The sequence below is a fragment of the Pseudoliparis swirei genome, chromosome 11 (genome assembly GCF_029220125.1).
Source record: "Pseudoliparis swirei isolate HS2019 ecotype Mariana Trench chromosome 11, NWPU_hadal_v1, whole genome shotgun sequence".
Taxonomy (NCBI): Eukaryota; Metazoa; Chordata; class Actinopteri; order Perciformes; family Liparidae; genus Pseudoliparis; species Pseudoliparis swirei.
The window spans coordinates 19,662,639-19,684,066 of NC_079398.1; the positions used below are offsets into that span (position 1 = coordinate 19,662,639).

A 21,428-nucleotide genomic window follows, 5' to 3' on the forward strand; every position below is an offset into this window, starting at 1 on the left:
TTCAATGCTCCTCTTTATATTGTTCTAAGAAGTAGCTTAGTGTCCCTAAATCTACATAAGTATATAAAGACTCTTCTTTATTTAACCAGACACAACACACACAAGGTTATGCGGTACATTTAATAGATTCTCTTTATTAATTAAATAGCAATATTTATTGCACAACATTTACAGAAACAAAGGATAGGTATGTGTAGGATTCTGCCATTCCTTCTGTTCATATAGAAGAATAAGTAAACAGATGTAATGCACTTGAATCACATGATCCAGAAAAGAATAATTAGGAGCTTGTTCTGTAAAAATCAGACAACAAACATAATGCTAATGCTGATGAGAAATAATTTTTCCAACTTTAGTTGTATAGCGTATTGTTTGCATGACAAGAGAAACAGAGAATAGCACAGTGTCTTCCTCTGGTTAAAAGGTTAAAGGTCAAAGAAGAAGAAAAATTACATTGATGAGGAAAACATGGAGGGGGAGGAGGCAATGAAAAGCGCAAAGAAATGAAATGTATGTTGGTGGTTGGTTTCCAGGTGGCTGCTTCCTGTCTGCTTCCTGGCTGCTTCCTGGCTGTTTCAGCGTTCAGCCTTTTTCATCCCGTTGCCCATGAGGGCGGCGAACAGCGTCAGCACCATCTTGGGGTTCACCTGCACCAAATCCTCAGGCTGGGTGTAGACGCGAGCTCCGATCTTACGAGCCAATGAGACGGCATACCTGGGATAAAAACAAACGTAATGAGAGGCGAGACGATGAACTAGTGACGCATACGAGGACGCAGGAAGCACACAAAAAGTTGATATTCTGTCTTTTACTTTGCGTTGTTGAGTTTATCGGCGTCATTCAGCGCTCCTCTCTGTGGCCTCTTCACCATGTCCCACCTCACGGTACCGGGGGCGATGGCGTCGATCAGGTCGATGACCGGCAGACTGGTGCTGATCAGTTTGTCCTGCAGAACAGAGGGGACGGGGGTCCGATGCAAGTGTGTTTACTCGTATCGATAAGATTATTACGCTTTATTAATCCCCTGTGGGGGAAACTAATTTGCCACCAAATCCCCCACACACACACACACACAACAATAGATACAGGCTCTCAGTGTGCAGCAGAAAAGAAACACGCATTACAAAATATACAAAAACACCAGAAAATGCCATATGAGACATGATTGACATCAGAAAGATGCTAAATCTAAAAACCACATAAAAAAGCATTATCTTATTTTATTTGCTCTGTCTGTTTTGAATGTGTGAGTCTTTGTTAGCGCTCGACAGTGTCTAAGAGTATATTCACTATTCTCACTATTAATTGTGTTTGCACCCATTAGGAAAGCATAAATATTCTACAAACATTGTATGTGTAATATTATGTTTTTAAGTTTGTTTTATGACATCTGCCTCTCGCGACTACAGATGACAAATAGCCTCTTGGCTCTATTTGTGGCACTTTTACAGTAATGTTTTTATTAATGTGCACTGACTGTCCCTTATCAAATAAACCAAAGAAGAAGAAAGAAAAGGAGAAAAAAACTGCTGCTGGAACAAAAGACAGAGGCACCTAGAGTCACTCACTTACACACATTTATATACACACACATATATATATATACACTACCGTTCAAAAGTTTGGGATCACTTAGAAGTGTCTTTTTCAAAGAAAAGCAGTTTTTTCAATAAAGATAACATTAAATTAATCAGAAATACACACTATACATTGTTAATGTGGTAAATGACTATTCTAGGTGTAAACATCTGGTTTCTAATGAAATATCTCCATAGGTGTATAGAGGCCCATTTCCATCAACTATCACTCCAGTGTTCTGATGGTACATTGTGTTTGCTAGTCGCCTTAGAAGACTAATGTCTGATTAGAAAACCCGTGCAATTATGCTAGCACAGCTGAAAACAGTTATGCTGGTGATATAAGCTATACAACTGGCCTTCCTTTGAGCTTGAAGTTTGTAGAACAAAATTAATACTTCAAATATTAATCATTATTTCTAACCTTGTCAATGTCTTGACTATATTTTATATTCATTTGATATAAAAGTGTGATTTTTCATGGAAGACTAAATTGTCTGGGTGACCCCAAACTTTTGAACGGTAGTGTATATTTACAGGACTGTCTCAGAAAATTAGAATATTGTGATAAAGTTCTTTATTTTCTGTAATGCAATTAAAAAAACAAAAATGTCATGCATTCTGGATTCATTACAAATCAACTGAAATATTGCAAGCCTTTTATTCTTTTAATATTGCTGATTATGGCTTACAGCTTAAGAAAACTCAAATATCCTATCTCTAAATATTAGAATATCATGAAAAAGTATACTAGTAGGGTATTAAACAAATCACTTGAATCGTCTAATTAACTCAAACACCTGGAAACACATTTTCAAATGTTTGATTTTGTTTTGCTGTTATAAATCTTTTTTTTTACTTGGTCTGAGGAAATATTCAAATTTTATGAGATAGGATTTTAGAGTTTTCTTAAGCTGTAAGCCATAATCAGCAATATTAAAAGAATAAAAGGCTTGCAATATTTCAGTTGATTTGTAATGAATCCAGAATGCATGACATTTTTGTTTTTTTAATTGCATTACAGAAAATAAAGAACTTTATCACAATATTCTAATTTTCGGAGACAGTCCTGTATATGTGTGTGTATATATACCATGCATTCACACGTGCACACACACCTTGAAGCTGCTGAGCTGTGTGTCCTTCCGGTTCTGCCTCAAGGTGCTGTTGACCCAGTTGAGGATGATCTGATCTCCGACTTTATCCCCATCTCCCACATCTGACAGAACCGACACCGTGTACCTGTGAGGACGGCGAGCAGGATAGTCAACTCAAACTGCGCAACAACAGCCGCCGTATCCAAACCACTCCAGATGGGCACGTCCCCCACAGCTTTCCTACCTCCTCATCAGCTGCCAGACCAGCGCCAGGGTGTGCAGCCGGCTGCCCTCGTTCAGGTTCTCTCCCCCGATGCCGACCAGAGAGAAGTGAGCCACGTCCCGGCCCAGCTCCACCGCGTAGTTGCAGTTCTCCAGCTGCGGCGCAAGAGGAAAATACAGTTATTACTCTTTATTTTACCATTTAAAAAATGTGTCTTTTCTGCATTTTTTAATGTGGACACCTTCTTCATGTTGACACCCAGGATGGGATACGGCGGGTTGTTGACTTTCTTCCAGTTCACAGGCACGTTGACCTTCTCATAAAGCTGCATGATGATCAAACCGTCACACAGGTCGCTGCGAGACAAAACACACACACACACACACACACAGTGAGGAACAGGTGCTTTGTTTTTGTTCCAGGGCCGTGTGCAAAAATGAAACGTTGAATTAAAGAGGTGAGATAAAATATGAGATCTATCTACACAACGTGAAATTTACTTTAGTATCCATTCATCTAATTAACAAAGTATAGTTAAAGGAAGTCACTTTATTTTGAGCATGTTATTTTTCAAGCTTGTGCAATAAAAATGCGGTTTAACACTAATTTTATAGGCTTAGTTCAGTCTATTATAGACTGTTTACATTGGTTAACTTCTGGTCTAATAAATCAATGTGGGATCCAATTCATGGACACATCCTCAACATTTTTAAAACAGTATAAATTGAGTGATTAAAGATCTAAAAGTATAAAAGGAGTAAAGTGGTACAGAGAAAAAACTGTATCTGATGATATAAATAATATAATGAAGAGAATATAGAATATCCACATTTTAAGACAATAAATATAAAGAAAAGGTCAGTTTAAAGCCTATAAATAGTTAAATGTAAGCATAGGAAGTTTCCATCTTTAATAAGGTTAACCACATTAATGTGTAACTGATGACATACCAGAACAGGTGGTTGACATGCGGAGCGACGCCCAGAGAGTTCATCCAGTTTCTAAATGTTTTCTCTTCGTTGGTCTCGGCTGGAAAAGACACGACGACATAAATAAAACATCACGTTGTCAAACACTTGTTCCCACAGTTCCTGTCACCTCGGGTAGGAATGTTCAGCTGTAGCTCATGCGAGGCAGGTTTGTTTTTATGGCTGCCGAACCCTGAAATATTAACTCACTTGGGCTGTTTTAATGGGTTTATGACCTGAGGAGGAGGAGGAGGAGGGGGGGGGTTGGGGTGGGTATGTATTTCTATCAGTCCTCTGTACATGCGCAATACGGTACGCATGCTGTGTGCTTGCCAGTGTTTTATGTCATTTGTGCAGCCTCATAAGCATGATGCCATGCAGCCTGATGTTGGGGGGGGGAAGAAGAATCGGTGTCTCACGCTCGATGAGTGGTGCAGCTCCTACGCCGTTGGTCTGAGACATCTGCACGCCGGAATGCATGTTGTACAGGTTGGCCACGAAAGCCAAGTTGAGTTTGCCGTTCCCGGATGTGACGTCACTCGGGGACACGAACTGTCTGCAGTCCAGCCGGGCCGCCTGCCGCAGCATCATCTCGGCCCTCCGGTCCAGGTTTCTCTCCTTCGCGTAAAAACAGACATGTAACCGTGCCAGAATCCAGGAGGACGGCCGTTGTATTCAGTGTAACTTACATCTGTTTGGGATAGGAGATAACAGAGAGATTTGACCCGTTTTAAAACAAAGGGGACTCACGTTTATGGCGCTCATGTCGATTTTGACGTTCTTTTTGTAGCCGTGCTCTTTCTGGAGAGCGATCTGGTCCAACAGGTGGAAGTAGGCCTTCGAGTCCTACGATAGAAAACAAAAGGGATTACGCACCTATTCTTAGTGTACAAAAAAGTGTGTTTGTGTGTGTATCCTGAGGTGGACCTTAATATCTTCACTGAAGTTGCTGATGGTGCTGGTCCCCGCGTTCTGTAGATGTTGGTTGACCCAGCGGAGCAGCCGGTCCTCCGGGGAGAGAGACATCAGATCGTCCAGATTCTCGCTATCGGTCAGAAGGCCGATCAGACCTGAAGACACACACGTGCCGTTAGTTTAACACTCTTTATTAAATATACCTGTGTGTGTGTGTGTGTGAACTGACCATTCCCGCTGATGGCGATATCAGCAAAGAGGCCGACCTTGATGATCTGCCACAGCAGGCCCAGGACCAGATGGGGTTTCCCAGCCATCAGATCATGGGCGTCGATGCTCACCACCGTACAGCCGATCGATGACGCCGAGTTCAGCGCCAGGACCAGATTATCCTACAAATCAAATTGTGCCATTATGTTAATTTTTTATCGAAGTCAGGAATGTCCTAGAAACAGCTCAGCAAAAGGAAAGGACGAGACATAAATCCTCCAAATAATAACGAACAAGATCATCAAGTTAGACAAAATAAAGGAGAACTATGTGACTTATTTTTGTCCTTCCAGAATATATATAATAGATGTAGAAATAAGTTAATATACTACAATATGGTAAATGTTATTGAAAAGAACAATCAATCTGTCTCGATCTACACTGGGTTGACATCCATGTATACGGCGCTACAATCGTGTGTTAGATATCTAGGAGATGTTTGGTAACTGCTCAAAAGAAACAAATAAATTCAGCTTTTATAGTTTCCGTGGAACTAGTTAATGGGATAAGAGTGTTTTTGTATTACTTTCCCCGCACTATGTAAATGATTGTTTAAAGTAATGCTTTGTCATTTCTGTAAATACTGTGAGTGAGATGAGAGGATTGATACCATCGTCCCTTTTTCCAACTCGGGATGAAGTTGGAGCTGTAGCCGCTAGTTAGCTTAGCTTAGCTTAGCATAAAGACTGGAAACAGGGGTTCCGACCATCATTTATTATATATTTTTTTAATTCAAAATTTCCGGAGCCTTAGCTGGCTGCCATGTGACCCTCACAGGAAGAAAATGAGCACACTAGCATGCATGACACATTTCTTAGCATATTTGCAGTGCATCATTAATGACAATTAATCATGAATGATGATTAATCGTTGACGTTCTACTCACTGTCATTGTGAACGTGGACAGTTTCTTAGTGTTGATGACTCGTTCGTCGATCGTGTCGGGCTGAGACTGGTTGATCATTTTGCTGAAGGAGAACAAAGAAGAGAAGCAACTCATTTAATGTCACATTTCAGATGTGTGTGAGCTCAGATTGTGTGTGTGTGTGTGTGTGTGTGTATGTTACCATAACAGGATGCCATCACGGACAGAGGTGAAGAGGCTTTCATCGTCGGGGTTCATGGGCAGCAGGTGTTGGCAGTCTTTGTCTTTGGTGAGCCCTTTGTTGATCCAGTTGACGAACGCCACCTTTTCTTCATCTACACACACATTGAATCACGTTACATTCACACACCGTGGACACAGGTCCCTTGCTCAGGGACACATCCACTGAGGCGGGGATTGAACCGCCAACCCGCTGATTGAAAGACGGCCCTGCTGACCTCTGACCCCACAGTCGCCCTATCAACTGATTATCAATCACAGGGAAAATTCACATGAAACATGACACACACACATACACAACAACAACAACAACAACAACAACACTCTCTCACACCTGAGTAGGAGTGCTGCGTTCCCTCGCTGGACTTGGCCGACGTTCCTCCGAAGGACCGGATCCCGTCTCTCTTCGTGATGCTTTTCCTGAACGTCTCGCTGAGCTCTTTGCTCTTCAGCTCTTGGAAGATCTGAACGAGTGTGTGTGTGTGTGTGGGGGGGGGGGGCGTTGATGATCACGTCGACGTCTATTGATTTATATTTGTGTTGTGTTCTTGCAGCAGAACTCACAGCGACAAACTCCGTGAAGCTGATCTTCTCGTCCTTGTTGGTGTCTCCGGCGATGAAGGTCTCTGCGATCTCTCGCACTTTGTACCCCGGCAGGGAGAAGCTGGCCTCCCGGAACAGCTCCTGGAGCTCAAAGTCGCTCACGAAGCCGCTTTTATCAGTATCTGGACGCAAATATACACGCACACACACACACACACACACACACACACACACACGCAGTAAGTCCATTTGCTCTACAAATATTAAACTCAAGATGATGAGGTTAATATTTATTTGGAAATATTGCACGCACGGATAATAAAAGCGAAAATAAACTGATAATGCTTCATGGAGGTCAGTCATTACCTAATCATTTAATTTTATACTAGAGTGCATGATCAGAGACTATAGTGGATAACTTATGGAGGACTTCATTCTTGAGATAAAACCTCTGCATTCAGCATAATGCAAAATGTAATTAGCATGTTTGTTAATTTGTGTGTAATTTAGAGATGATAAAAACGATATTTTAGTTTAATTAGTTGCGCTGAGTTTATAATCAGTTATTGCGTATAGTTACTGCTCCATTTAAACCCAAATCAGTGTAATTTATTATTCTTCATCTATGTCAAATTATGTCACTGCCTTCAACTGACCTGCTGCACACTGAGCAGGATTTTGAACTCATGATCCCCCAAAAATGTGAAAAAAACTCTTCATATGGTCCTGAGTGTGAACATGAGTTGTGAGAACTTGGCAGAAAAAGGACAAATACAAATTGAAATCTTAACAACTATTGCACAGATTTCCTTAAAATTGTGTCTAGACATTTATGGACACGGCTGAGGTTCAACATGTCATATGTACAGGTTTAGCAAGGCGGTGAGAGATGCTAAACGACTGTACTCTGAGAAACTGCAACAGCAGCTCTCAGCAAACGACTCTGCTTCTGTCTGGAGAGGGCTCAGGCAGATCACCAACTACAGGCCCAAATTACCCCACTCCATGAACAATGTGCTTCTGGCAGACGAGCTCAATGAGTTCTACTGCCGCTTTGAAAGACAATGGAGCAGTCCTGAGACCATCCCCCACAGCCCCATCAACAAGCCACAGACCATCAGCCCACCCTCCCCCAGCCCATCAGGGGCTCACACCTCTGGAGCACCCTCCATCAACTCAGCGACGACCCTCGTTATCCTGGAGAGAGACGTCAACAGGCTGTTTAAAAAGCAGAACCCCCGCAAAGCAGCGGGCCCGGACTCCGTCTCCCCCTCCACCCTGAAGCACTGTGCTGACCAGCTGTCTCCGTGTTCACCGACATCTTCAACACCTCCTGGAGACATGCCACGTTCCAGCCTGCTTCAAGGCCTCCACCATCATCCCGTCCCCAAAAACCCAAGATCACAGGACTCAATGACTACAGGCCCGTCGCCCTGACCTCTGTGGTCATGAAGTCCTTTGAACGCTTGGTCCTGTCACACCTCAAGACCATCACCGACCCACTCCTGGACCCCTGCAGTTCGCCTACAGAGCCAACAGGTCTGCAGACGACACAGTCAACATGGCCCTTCACTACATCCTCCAGCATCTGGACTCCCCAGGAACCTACGCCAGGATCCTGTTTGTGGACTTCAGCTCTGCTTTCAATACAATCATCCCGTCCCTGCTGCAGGACAAGCTCTCCCAGCTGCACGTGCCCGACTCCACCTGCAGGTGGATCACAGACTTCCTGACCGACAGGAAGCAGCATGTGAGGCTGGGGAAACACGTCTCAGGCTCCCGGACCACCAGCACGGTTACCCCCCAAGGCTGTGTTCTTTCCCCTCTGCTGTTCTCCCTGTACACCAACAGCTGCACCTCCAGTCACCAGTCCGTCAAGCTCCTAAAGTTCGCGGATGACACCACCCTCATTGGGCTCATCTCTGGTGGGGCGAGACCGCCTACAGGTGGGAGACTGACCACCTGGTGACCTGGTGCAGCCAGAACAACCTGGAGCTCAACGCTCTAAAGACAGTGGAGATGGTTGTGGATTTCAGGAGGAATGCAGCCCCACCCGCCCTCTCATCCTGTGTGACTCCCCCGTCGACGCTGTGGAGTCCTTCCGCTTCCTGGGCTCCATCATCACCCAGGACCTCAAGTGGGAGCTGAACATCGGCTCCATCACCAAGAAGGCCCAGCAGAGGATGTTCTTCCTGAGGCAGCTGAGGAAATTCAACCTGCCAGGAGAATGATGGTACAGTTCTACTCGGCCATCGTTGAGTCCATCATCTGCTCCTCCATCACCGTCTGGCACCCTGCAGCCACAGCCAAAGACAAGTGCAGGCTGCAGAGCATCATCCGCTCGGCCGAGAGGGTTATCGGCTGCAATCTGCCTTCCCTCCAGGTCCTGTTCACTTCCAGGTCACTGAAGCGGGCCAGAAAGATTGTCGCTGACCCTCCCACCCTGGACACTCCTGTTCGAGTCCCTCCTCGGGAGGAGGCTGCGGTCCATCATGACAAAGACCACCCGCCACACCAAAAGTTTTTTCCCGTCGGCAGTCGGGCTCATCAATGGAGCCCGGGTCCCCCACTGACTGACTGTCACCCCCAGGACTACCACCTCTTCTTCCACCTTCCTCTCTCCTCCTTCTTCCCGCTCCTTCCTCTTCCTCCTCCTCCTCCTCCTCCTCCTCCTCCCTCCTCCTTCTTCTTCCCTCCTGGAGGCCTCCTCCACACACGTCACTTTAACATGCACTTTAACTTGAGGCCTCCTCCACACACATGCCACTTTATTTACATGCACTTTAACTTAAACACACGCCACGCGTAACATACACTTTTAACTAAAACACACCACTTGAAGCACACACCCAAACACTTTCACATTATTTGTTGTCTTTCTGTCGTGTTGATTGTTGTTTGTTTGTCATGTCCAAATGTTGCACCTTCCGCCAAAAAAAATCCTCGTTTGTGTAAACATTCCTGGCAATAAAACTGTTTCTGATTCTGATTCTGATTCTGATGTATCATACAATATATTACATGTGAGGTTCAACATGTCATATGTATCATTATATAATATATTACATGTTTGGTTCAACATGTCATATGTATCATATTATAATATATTACATGTGAGGTTCAACATGTCATATGTATCATGATATAATATATTACATGTGTGGTTCAACATGTCATATGTATCATTATATAATATATTACATGTGAGGTTCAACATGTCATATGTATCATTATATAATATATTACATGTGTGGTTCAACATGTCATATGTATCATTATATAATATATTACATGTGAGGTTCAACATGTCATATGTATCATTATATAACATATTACATGTGAGGTTCAACATGTCATATGTATCATAATGCTTCATATTGCAGACATTAATGGTCTTTGTGGTCACTTTTCCCCTCGTGTCCCCTTCAGGTCAAATCCTCACTTATCGATATCGTACTCTGGTTTATGATTAAAAACCCAGGAAACAAACGACAACTACACTAAAGAACTAAACTAAGAAACAAAAGGTGCAGATAGTCGTCGATGAAAACGTTGATGCTGTTTTCAACTGTCCAGAGATGACGACCGGTAGTTTGTAAACACTGCAAATCTAATAGCTGAGTTCACTTGTTGCCGCTTTTCTGCTTCAGCCCTCCTTACACAAATAAAATATGACACATCAAGTCAAACCATTCAACTGGAATGTTGCCAAATACCTTCATGATCATATACATGCACCGTCCACTCTTTTATATCTACATCAACACGGCCGCTCATCCACAACTCACTTTCCCTCCGCTGGCTGCAACATAACCACGACTCAACATTTATCGGTATTTAACTATTTATTGGACTCAACATTTTTTGATATTAATCTAATTGGAGCTTTGCCAATGACACAATGTTTCCATTCATTTCACAATCAGCGGCACATTCCTTTTCAAGAACCTTTGACCTTTGACCGCTCATTAAAAAAATGCACCCTCTTCACTTGTTATGTTTTTTATCATTTCAGCCTTTTATTTGTGTATCGTACGGGAATGTGACACGCCTCATGTATGTTGCTTAGCATCTCGTTGTCATGACACGCTTCATATATCACACCTGGGAATACCTTCAACACACAAAGTACGAACCCTGAACATTCAGAGCGATAAAAAACATATCTTGCATAAGGATCGAGCTTTATAGTCAGCTGTTAATGTGCTACTTAGCCCAGGAGTGAGGTCAGGTGTGTGTGTGTGTGTGTGTGTGTGTGTGTGTGTGTGTGTGTGTGTGTGTGTGAGTGTGAGTGTGAGACTGACCAATTCTATTAAAAGCTTCCCTGAGATCTTCCAGGTCATCTCTGGAAATCTGTGTGACATGACTCTCCATAGTAGCTTTTGCTCTGTGTACCTGAAACACACAGACACACACAGACACACACACACACACACACACACACAGAGTTCTGGATCACGCTGGACACACACACTGATTTAGCGAGATTAATCCATAAAGACTCGATTCATTTTCACGCTGTTCATTTTTAAACGTGTACATTGTGTTCGTAGAGATCATTGAACGTGAGAAACAAAACCAACAAAAGGAGAGTTCGACAATAGCGACGGGATAAAAGGTGGAGCAACAATTAGGAAGTGTCAGGTTATTTACTGGAATGTGTCCAGGGCGGCCTTCTGACTTCTCACAGTGCCATGTCTTTACTCTGCACACACACACAGGCACATTCACACACCTTAAGCTCTATTATAAAGCGGTATTAGAGGCATTAGCATTGTACAATAAAGGCTCCTTTGATTGACAGATAGAGGGATCAGCCAGAGACCCGTTGTATACCTTCATACGAGTTTCCTGTGAGTCCCGTCTGGAGTTCTTCTGAGCCTCTCGGTGAAGATCCCTCTGGACTGGCGGCACGCGAGTGGAGTCCTCCAGGAGCTCTGCTAGGCTTCAGGCATAGCGGAAGCGGGGGATCCCGTAGAGAGAGAGAGGCTGGAGAGCTGGTTATCTCTCTCTCGAGGAGGAGCCACCCGGTGGGTGGGCAGAGCGGAGCGGACCTTTGGCCCTTCTGTGACAGGCGGAGGCGGTTAACAGTTAACACCTTGCGCTATGTCATCACATTAAGACGTCCACCTGTTCATGCGCCATGAAACAATCCGACCGGGATGCAGCTCGAAAAACATAAACACCGGAGCACATGCTGTGAGGACAGCGGGAAAGAGAGGATGAAGAAAATATACTGAATACTTTTTTTAAAAACTCCTGCAAGGCCGATGAAATAATAATGTGTGTTGCATTCACACACTTTCTTGCAGAGACTTTATAGACGTTCTCTTGAATGGACCGTGCACACGTTTTTGCATTGTTTAAAACACGAGGCCTGTGTTTGCATGCTGGTCTCACGGACACACACAAAGCCCTGTAACCCGAGGCAAACCGACAACTACATCACTTGCAGCTGCACAATTACTGCATAATAAATGCTTGTATGTCTTTAAAAAGATGCTTGTGATGCTCTTGCTAAATCGTGTGTCATTCTGTGTTTACTGTACATCATGCAGCACAGTAAGACTAACAGTAGGGAAACAGAAAAGTATAAGATCTTACATTCAGTCCCAGCCTGGGGGCCGATGGGCTCGGGGTCCAGAGTCGAAAAATCAGCTTCCTGCAGAGTTTTGAGCCATTTTCTTTCACTTCTCTCCTCGCTTCCTTTCCTCTGTTTGTACCTGTCAGACACTTATTTCACCTCCACTCAAAAAGGCAGAAACCCAGACATACTGGAGACATGTTTATTCACTCCAAACTCGACAGAATCTATTGATTGTTGCTGCCTCTGACTCTACAAAGACTCCATCGTTCTCGCTCTCTTCCTCAGACACTTGATCAGCCCATGCAGTTTCACTCTGTGGCTCTGAGGTGCTCTCCGGTTACTCTCTCGCAGCTCCACCTCCGGGTGTTGACGCGCCAGCCACAGTTTTGGGTCGTGGACATTAAGCCAAGATCAGTTATTAGTGTAATAATTTAACTTTCTCACAAGCCTTCTGCATTGGTCACTGGCACCTCGGAGAATGTGAGTGAAAACCCCACAAGTGTGCAGCAAAAGCACGCATGCACACAATAAAGAGCATTTTGTGATATATAAATATGAATTTGTCTTTATGAGTTCATGGTCTAAAATATTGCTGGCGTATTACAAATGTTGCTGTTACTTACAAATGAAATGTATGTTGCACATGTTGTTTTTTTGTTGAGCCGTAACCAAAACATTTATTTTAAAAAAAATGCAAATCCAGATGTTCAAATTCTAAAAGCGAAAAATACTTTATCCCATTTTAATGTTTGAAGGGGTATCCAATGGGGCCCTTTTGCCATGTTTTCTTCTTAGTAAGTCCACCAATGAGATCTCTTTATGGCTTTAGAGGAGAACATACTCGTGGGAATGTGAGACAGACTGGAGAAAAAAACCTAAGCTTTTAGTAGAAAGACACACTTTGTCTTTCATATTTGCAAATTTGTATTGAATGTAATAATACACGAGTGTAACCCCCCCCCCCCCACACACACACACACACACACACCTGCATTTCCTTGTTTGGCCTTCGTTGCTACATTCAGCTGTAATTTAAAGTCGCCACCACTCAGAGGCAGTGCTGTACAGAAGATCTCCTGCAGCCTGTGAAGGTCATCCTGCAGCATGTTACCATACAGTAAGCTTCTTACACACACACTGTGTTCCGGTACAGATGCTGACAACTTAAACTTTAATTTATTATAAAAACTAAATTCAGATTTTAATCAAAGGAATGTGTCATCCTTTCAGGAAACATTCACATCTACCTGGTATCCAGGTGTAGAACACGTAATAATAATACCATATAATACACAAAATACACGGTCATAAGTAAAAGTTCAGCTTCAGTTGTCTGCATATCCTCCTTCACTATTTCATAGGGAAACATTTTCTTTTTACTCCACTACATTCATCTTACAGCCATAGTTGGACCAGCTACTGCGCTGGTTTAGAATATTAAGACAAAATATAATCAGCAAATAAATGATGATGCACTGAATATATATATATATATATATATACAGGACTGTCTCAGAAAATTAGAATATTGTGATGAAGTTCTTTTTATTTTCTAAAAATGCAAAAAAAACAAAAAATTCAGAATTTATTTCTCATTCAATTAAAATATTACAAGCCTTATTTATTAATATATACAAAAGCAACATTAAATATATTAAACAGAAAACTAAAATATCCTATCTCTAAATATTAGAATGAATAGGATTTTAGAGTTTTCTTTAAGTGTAAGCATATAATCAATAAATTAAAAGAAAAAAAAGCTTGCAATATTTGATTTGATTTGAATCCATGAATGCATGACATTTTTTTTTTTTTTTAATTTAATTAAATAAAGAACTTCATCACAATATTCTAATTTTCTGAGACAGTCCTGTATATATATATGTGTGTGTGAAGAAAAAACAATGGACGTACTTCCACATTGTGCATCAATAATTATAATATAATACTATAGTACTTTTACTTTTTGTATTAAAGTATATTATATTGCAAATATATCTGCACTTTCACTAAGTATTTGGTCACTGTGACAATGCTCGTCAGTAGCCCCCACGCAGGGGGCGTGTCAGCTGTCACTGATCACGTGACCCGGAAAATGTGGGGCTTAATTCCTGAATTGGACTGCTTCCAGCTGCTGAGCTCGTGCGCTGAGCAGTGCAAACCCTCCGTCTGCCCCATCACGACCCCCGCGGCCCGGGAGGACTCTACTCATCACACCATGTCGGGTAAGAAACGCTCCGGGCTCCGCTGACAACCTACAACCGCCTCACCGACACCGGAACACGTACACCCAAACACCGGGACCGGGGCTGCTCGAACTGCCCATCTCTCCTCCCCTAAAAATATCGCTAATTGTATTCAAACGCAGCAGAAAAAAGAAAGAAAAAACGTCCGCTGCGGCGCTTTACCGCTACTGTCACGCGCACATTCATATGCGGCGATGGCTTTTAATCGTGAGCGCAGTGATACGTGATAGTGATGCGGTCATTTAAAGGTTTCATGCACGTTGGGTTTGATGAATCTGTGCAGCGGTTTGGACCGAAATCAAGCCGTTGAGATCAAAATGAGCACTTCCGGTTACACTTTTCAAAGTTGATGCGTTTGAATGCGACTTGAGTTGAGTTTTAAAAGCCTAAAATTTAGAGGGAGAATTGTGTTGAGAAAAGAAAATGAAATATTTCCGGAAAATAACATCTTAAAAAAACAAAAACATTTAACTTTAATAATAATTATAAATTTATTTTGTATTGCACTGTATTAAAAGGCACATTACAAGTGTGTATAACACAATCAACAGACAGATTTGCCCATCAGTATAATACATTTTAAAAATGTGATAAAGATATTGGGATAATATTAGGTTAAAAAAATAATCGTATCAACGCTGATCAATTTCTTGTAACTTGTCAACATGTATACAATAAGATATTGGTGAATTTTGCTCTATCTCTAATGTTGAGGTCTGATTAGTCCACTGTAAAGACCACAATATTGACGATTAGTCCGATGTCTAGCTGGTTATATAAGTTTAGTGTATATAGACTGATAATCATTAGTGGTATTGATTTTCTCATGAAAATAAGAAAGCAAATAAATGTATTTCTCATACAATGTTGCGCTTAGGTTGACATAATCTTTACGTCTCTTAATTAAAAATACCCATGAAATTAGATTTGTATCTAAGAATTGTTATTATGATTATTTATTTTCTATTCTTTTTAAATGTGACCATTTACTGCGCCAGACAGCGCTTTTGGCTTTGGAAAATTTCACAGATTTGACACTTTTCAGTTATTTTATTCAACTTTGTTCCATAGCTAATGTCTGCTTTTATTTTTTAAAGAAGACACTATTTACTTCCTGCTTTAATGTGGGTTCTTTGATTAACTTGACATTGTGCGGACGTGCGACAATGTGTGTGGCCTTGGAAGTCTTTGTTTTTTTCTAATCCTATAGAGGCCTGTAATGTCTCACTTTTTTTATAGTTTATACACTGTGACAGGTTCGTGGCCGTCACCGGTAGGTTCCCCCCCCCCCCCCCAATGCGCACCAGAGGAACGTTGGTAACGTGTTTTATTTTTATTGAGCCCCCACTGTGTGTGTGCTCCTGCATGGCTCTCCTCTCTCTCCAGCTCCTTTATGGAGACAAAGCCTCGCGCAGACACACAAGACCCAGATCATCATCTGGTCTGATGACAATCAATGACAAATGACATGACAGACAACAATCTGACACACACCACCCCACCCACCCCACCACTCTGCTTGCAGCCGAGCGCCCCCCCCCGCATACACTATTCACGTGTTTCCAGGATAAGAATTACTATGAAAATGACTCCATACGGTAATAAATGATGCACAAATAGAGAGTACATTTCCTTTATGGACACCTTACATGATGCAACCTCTACACAGAAGTCTGCTCTCTTTTATACAAATTTACATTTTCATATGTTATTTGTGAATGTACGCCATTTGTATTTTCAAAGTTGGGGCACATGCCCGATCACATTGTCGCTAACATCTTTAAAAAAATAGCATTCATAAATATGTGTCATGATTTATAAATGTGCAGGACCCAGAAGTGTGTGGAGGTCCGTGGGAACCCATCACCAGACGGGCCTTACCCTCTTTTGTTGTAGTCGGTTTGTAGTTCCTTGGAAACCGACCCTAGCAACCAAACAACACTGCCTCTCTGATCGGGGTTCACAGAAATCCCCCCAAAACAACTCACACACATTCTTCTTGATGAACACGATCTGCTGGCTCTGGGCCAACGTGGACCCCTCCCCCGACCCCTGTTCTTATCAATGTGCTCGGCAGACACTGAAGTTCACACGGCCCACTATGAATGTGACGGTGCAGGTTTGGTGTGGTGTGGAAAAAGCAGATTGAAAGTGTTTTATTCTGTCAATTTTGTACCGGAAAGTTCACGAAATGCAGCGTTCTTACCGTTTCTTCCCGAGGAGGCGCTCGTGTGTTTACGTAAACGTGCTCAGATGGGCTGTTTCTGTTGCGGTCAACAAAGAACAAAGAAAATTGTATGTTTCCAAAACGTCAGACGTGTTGATTTTGTTTTTCTTATCCGATTAAGAACCTGTGAGCAGTTAACTGTGGCTTCATCCTCCTGACCTCAGAGGACAAGAGGCCATTACGGGGTTTTCACCGTGTAATTTATTGGTTATGATGCGTTTACAAATTATATCGATATATATCTAGATCAATATTTATTGGTTATGAGGCCTTTAGCGTCCCTCAGTTTCACCGTGTGTGTGTGTGTGTGTGTGTGTGTGTGTGTGTGTGTGTGTGTGTGTGTGTGTGTGTGTGTGTGTGTGTGTGTGTGTGTGTGTGTGTGTGTGTGTGTGTGTGTGTGTGTGTGTGTGTGTGTGTGTGTGTGTGTGTCCCCCCCCCCCCCCCAAGCAGACCAAGCTTTTGTGACGCTGGCCACAAACGACGCCTACGCCAAGGGAGCGATGGTCCTCGGCCGGTCGTTACTAAAGCACAACACGACCAAGAAGCTGGTCGCACTCGTAGGACCTCATATCTCTGAACCTTGCAGGTAACCCAGGACGACGGTCACCATCCAGCACACACACACTGACACTAATGGCACTGTGTGTCGTAGAGATGCCCTCGTCTCCATCTTCCACGAGGTGCTCCTGGTGGACGTGATGGACTCGGGCGACACGGCTCACCTGTCGCTGATGAAGCGTCCGGACCTTGGAGTGACCTTCACCAAGCTGCACTGCTGGAGCCTCACTCACTACAGCAAGTGTGTGTTCATGGACGCCGACACGCTGGTGAGCCAAAAAGACAGCGGAGGACGCACTCGGTAGATTTATTCAGAATCTGTCGACGCATCGTCCTTCGATCGCGGCATGGAACGGTCTATACTTCAGTGACATCATATTTCCTCCATGTTCCCGTTCTATTGAGTCACATTTCATGCCGATGTATTCAGGTGCTGTCCAATATCGATGAACTCTTTGAGAGGGAGGAGCTATCTGCGGCGCCGGATCCCGGCTGGCCCGACTGTTTCAACTCCGGGGTGTTCGTCTTCCGGCCGTCCGATGAGACGCACGAGAAGCTGCTCGAGTTCTGCAGCGAGCACGGCAGCTTCGACGGTGAGAACTTTATATATATATATATATATGACCTTGACCTCTGTGTCTGCAGTTACCAGTGTGTCACATAGGCGTCTGCCATCCGTCTGCAAGTGCGTTCAAAGATTGTGACGTCATCCACCGCCACAGCGTTCTCAACACTCTTTCTTTCAGTTTCTATTTATACGCGGCACGATAGGAGATGCGATACGTGTGCGGCGTGTTGACCCCGTAGTGTGTTCTGGATTTCTGGAGGTCAGATATGGTGAATATTGCTGGAATTAAAAGAAGGTGGATTCTTTAATTCACGTCTTTTGAATCCCCCCCCCCCCCTCTTTATTCATGACTACAAACTGTTTACCCGGCATCTTAATATGCTGCAACCAGAGCGTCCGTCTCTCTCTCTCTCTCTCTCTCTCGGTCAGCTCCATGCGCCTGGAGCATTATTCGTGTGTCTCCGTGTCTGCAGGTGGAGATCAGGGGGTGCTCAACAGTTTCTTTGACACCTGGGCGACGGCTGACATTTCCAAACACCTCCCCTTCATCTACAACCTCAGCAGTATCGCCATCTACTCCTACCTGCCTGCGTTCAAACAGTCAGTACACACACACACACACACACACACACACACACACACACGCACACAATCGGTGTCTCCGTGGTTCTCAGTCGTCCTTGTGAAATGGGTGCGTGTTGGGAGACATGAAGCTTATCCGTGGCCAGGTCAAAGGTCGTATTTCAAGGCGCTGCTGGAGCCGATGTGTTCTTCTGTTCCACTCGTGCCGACGCTCACGTGTTTGCTGTTTTTTCACAGGTACGGCCACGAAGCCAAGGTGGTCCATTTCCTGGGCAAGGTGAAGCCGTGGAGCTACTCCTACGACCCTCAGAGCGGCGAGGTCAAAGGTCACTCGCTGTCCCCGGACCAGTGCCACCTGCATCCCGACTACCTGCTCATGTGGTGGCGGCTGTACGCCGAGTCGGTGCAGCCTCTGCTGCAGCGGACGCACGGGGACGCGCCGTTCGACAGCGGCCTGGTGGACGCGGCGGCGGCGGCGGACGTACGGAACTCTGAATTTATTTATTCAAGTTACTCCCTCTTTTAGCTCCAGAGAAGAGCACTGAACAGTTTCCGTTGCCACGACAACCAGAAAAAGGCGGATTTGTTCCACATTCCTCGGGCGCCGGTTTGTTGGCAAGCGTCTCGCTCGTCGACCGTATGAATAGCTCGCAGCGCGTCGGGCCTCCGGCTACTTCCTCCAGAGGAGCAGGAAGTTGCCTGTTGCAAGAGGGCAGCGTTGAAACGGGTCGTCGTGGAAGGAAATCAGCAGAAAGCAGATAAAAATAAGGACTTTAGCACCAAAAGCCCACCAACCCCCCCCCACACACACACACACACACACTAAAGAGGTTGAGTTGAGCTTTTAAGAGATTCATCACAATCTAGTCCGTTTTCAGTTTTTCCAACTCTATTTTTCACAATATTATTTTCACATTTATCCGACAACGTGCAAAGTACCGTTCGATCATGTGACATACGTCCGTGTGATTTGGACGCTTAAAGTCTCCGGTGCATCTCGAGTCAAACTGATTTTTTTATTGTTCAAAATAATGAACCAAAACATACCGGTTACATAAAACACTGAGACTCTGTTCACGCTCCGCGAGTCGCCGTCTCTTGACTCGTCGCGGCGCATCGAGCGCGCCTCGACTCCACGGAGCCAGAGACGCGACTCTTATCGGCCGCGAACTGCCGTGTTTGCCCTTTGACCCCTTTGAATGCAGATTGTGTCTCAAACTGTAGAAGGAAAAAAGAAAAGTGTCGTTGAGCCGAGCAGGGGCTGAATGGGGAAACCAGTCCTTATAAAGTGCTGCTCCAGGCCCTGTGTCACGATCCACATTCCCTCCGTCTGTCTGTCACGCAGGCTACGCTGCACGAGGATGGGAGCGAGGGCCCGGCGGCCCCCGCCCCGCCCCCCCAGAAGGCTTCATCCGAGGAGAGGAAGCAGCGCTGGGAGGCGGGCCAGATCGACTACATGGGCGACGACTCCTTCGACAACATCGCACGGAAGCTCGACTCCTTCTTAAAGTAGAGAAAGGGGGGGGGGGGGTCGTGACAGACAGAGGGAGCACCAGTTAAAGCCCTTTCTGTGTGTGTGATGGGCGGAGATTTTAAGCGCCGCTCGGCCGATCACAGTGGGCTTGAGCAGGGCGACTGGACCAACACCTCTGTGCAGCGTTCCGCCTCCCTCTCTGCATCCCGTTAGTGAGTGTGTGTGTGTGTGCGCGCGCGCGTGTGTTTGTACGTATGTGTGCGTACGAACGAGAGTGGAAGTGTGACGCCACTCTCGTGCACTCTTTCCATTAAATTTCCCCCTCAAAGGAAACGTTTGATATTTCACTTTCTTTGCTGAGAGTTAGACGAGAAGATTGATACTAAATATTAATATTAGGCCAGCAGCCGGCTAACTTATTAAGGTAGCTAGCCCCACTTCTTTTTTTCAAAGGTGTGTTTCAACCCTACAGATGTTTAACTGTCCGTCCTGAATGATAAGAAGTTGAACCGGCAAGTATTCCCACTTGCCCTCTTCCTTGCTTCCATTAATATTGGTTTAAAAGTTTTGTTTCATAAATTCCCCAGACGGTAAAACATTTGTGAAAATTCAAGGATCATTTCTTGTCATTCTGTAACACATTGATGATCAAACCAATACATTTTATTTAATTTTTGTCGGCACCGGGAACTGCAGATAATTTGGCGTTAACTTAACCAGACAGAAGCAGATTTTTAGGTTCACTCATTCCTCTATAAAAAAAAAAGGGAGTCGGTCAAAAACAGCGACCAATCAACACGAGCGGTTCAATCTCCTCATCTAACTCCTCGGGGAAGAAGGCAAAAAATGTCAGACTATTCCTTATTAAGTGTTCTCGATGGAGTCCAGAGCCTTCCGAAACTAAGAAAGTGAAATCGTTTAAGTTTAAAAAAAGTTGTTTTGGTTAGTCACTACTCCTCTGCCATAAGTCTCTCTGTAAACTACTTTAAAAGCAGATATGCAGCAACCGGCTCATTTCCCTCCCAAAGTCCCTGCCTACTCATGACAATCTCGCTTTAGATGAAGCGTCTGTCCCCCCCCACATACTTCCACATCCTGAAGTGATGTTGATGAGTCTGGTGTGTGTGCTCATCTTTCCTCTGCATGTTATGCAACGTCCTCGGCGGTACGTCCTTCACTTCCTGTCGCGTTACCAGCTGCCTTATAGCCGCTCACTGTTTACAAAACCTCACAACGCGTCAGACTTTGCCGAGGCCCCTCCTCCTTTCCAGAGGCCCCTCCTCCTTTCCCGTTCCCAATACCTCTTTCCCTTCACTCCAGCTGTGTGACCTCAGACTAAACCATAAGAAGAACAATCCTCTCCTCGCTCCGTCCTGAATATGCATGAGTATCCGTCGTGACGTCGGCTCGTGCAGATCCGTCCCGTCACCTCGCCGTTACCTGTACATCCCTGTAGAAGCGTCAATAAAAGAACTGGTGAAGACGTAA

General features: G+C 44.3%; 2 protein-coding genes across 3 annotated transcripts; one reads left to right on the plus strand and one right to left on the minus strand.

Annotated features, from left to right (window-relative positions):
• Window positions 1-114: 114 nt before the first annotated feature.
• Window positions 115-13,149, minus strand: LOC130201042 (plastin-1-like). The gene is made up of 17 exons (XM_056425699.1): window positions 12,303-13,149; window positions 11,535-11,763; window positions 11,003-11,093; window positions 6,720-6,880; window positions 6,490-6,619; window positions 6,118-6,250; window positions 5,937-6,018; window positions 5,010-5,172; window positions 4,793-4,935; window positions 4,616-4,711; window positions 4,285-4,483; window positions 3,848-3,926; window positions 3,139-3,253; window positions 2,919-3,052; window positions 2,696-2,819; window positions 813-946; window positions 115-714 (listed from the first exon to the last, which is right to left on the minus strand). Exons 2-17 carry the CDS (start codon window positions 11,538-11,540, stop codon window positions 576-578), a joined length of 1,929 nt encoding a protein of 642 aa, XP_056281674.1. The 5' UTR covers window positions 11,541-11,763; window positions 12,303-13,149; the 3' UTR covers window positions 115-575.
• Window positions 13,150-14,302: 1,153 nt separating this feature from the next.
• On the plus strand, window positions 14,303-21,428 carry gyg1a (glycogenin 1a). Of its 2 annotated transcripts, none has more exons than XM_056425724.1 (7): window positions 14,303-14,510; window positions 17,206-17,344; window positions 17,411-17,585; window positions 17,747-17,909; window positions 18,358-18,484; window positions 18,704-18,947; window positions 19,812-21,428. In XM_056425724.1, the coding sequence occupies exons 1-7, from the start codon at window positions 14,318-14,320 to the stop codon at window positions 19,977-19,979; spliced, it is 1,209 nt and encodes a 402-aa protein (XP_056281699.1). In that variant the 5' UTR covers window positions 14,303-14,317; the 3' UTR covers window positions 19,980-21,428. The 2 variants fall into 2 exon arrangements, with proteins under 2 accessions (XP_056281699.1, XP_056281701.1); XM_056425726.1 differs by having other exon boundaries at window positions 17,209-17,344.

What these genes read in the sequence shown, in the direction of transcription:
- LOC130201042 (XM_056425699.1), bottom strand. An exon ending in AACGCAGCACTCCTACTCAG is followed by an intron (nt 6,251 to 6,489) that starts GTGTGAGAGAGT and finishes ATGTGTGTGTAG; the next exon opens with ATGAAGAAAAGGTGGCGTTC. An exon ending in CATGTCAACCACCTGTTCTG is followed by an intron (nt 3,254 to 3,847) that starts GTATGTCATCAG and finishes TTTGTCTCGCAG; the next exon opens with CGACCTGTGTGACGGTTTGA.
- gyg1a (XM_056425724.1), top strand. Translation starts at nt 14,318, where the DNA reads ATGCTCGTCAGTAGCCCCCACGCAGGGGGCGTGTCAGCTGTCACTGAT. An exon ending in TACTCATCACACCATGTCGG is followed by an intron (nt 14,511 to 17,205) that starts GTAAGAAACGCT and finishes CCCCCCCCCAAG; the next exon opens with CAGACCAAGCTTTTGTGACG. An exon ending in TCATGGACGCCGACACGCTG is followed by an intron (nt 17,586 to 17,746) that starts GTGAGCCAAAAA and finishes CGATGTATTCAG; the next exon opens with GTGCTGTCCAATATCGATGA.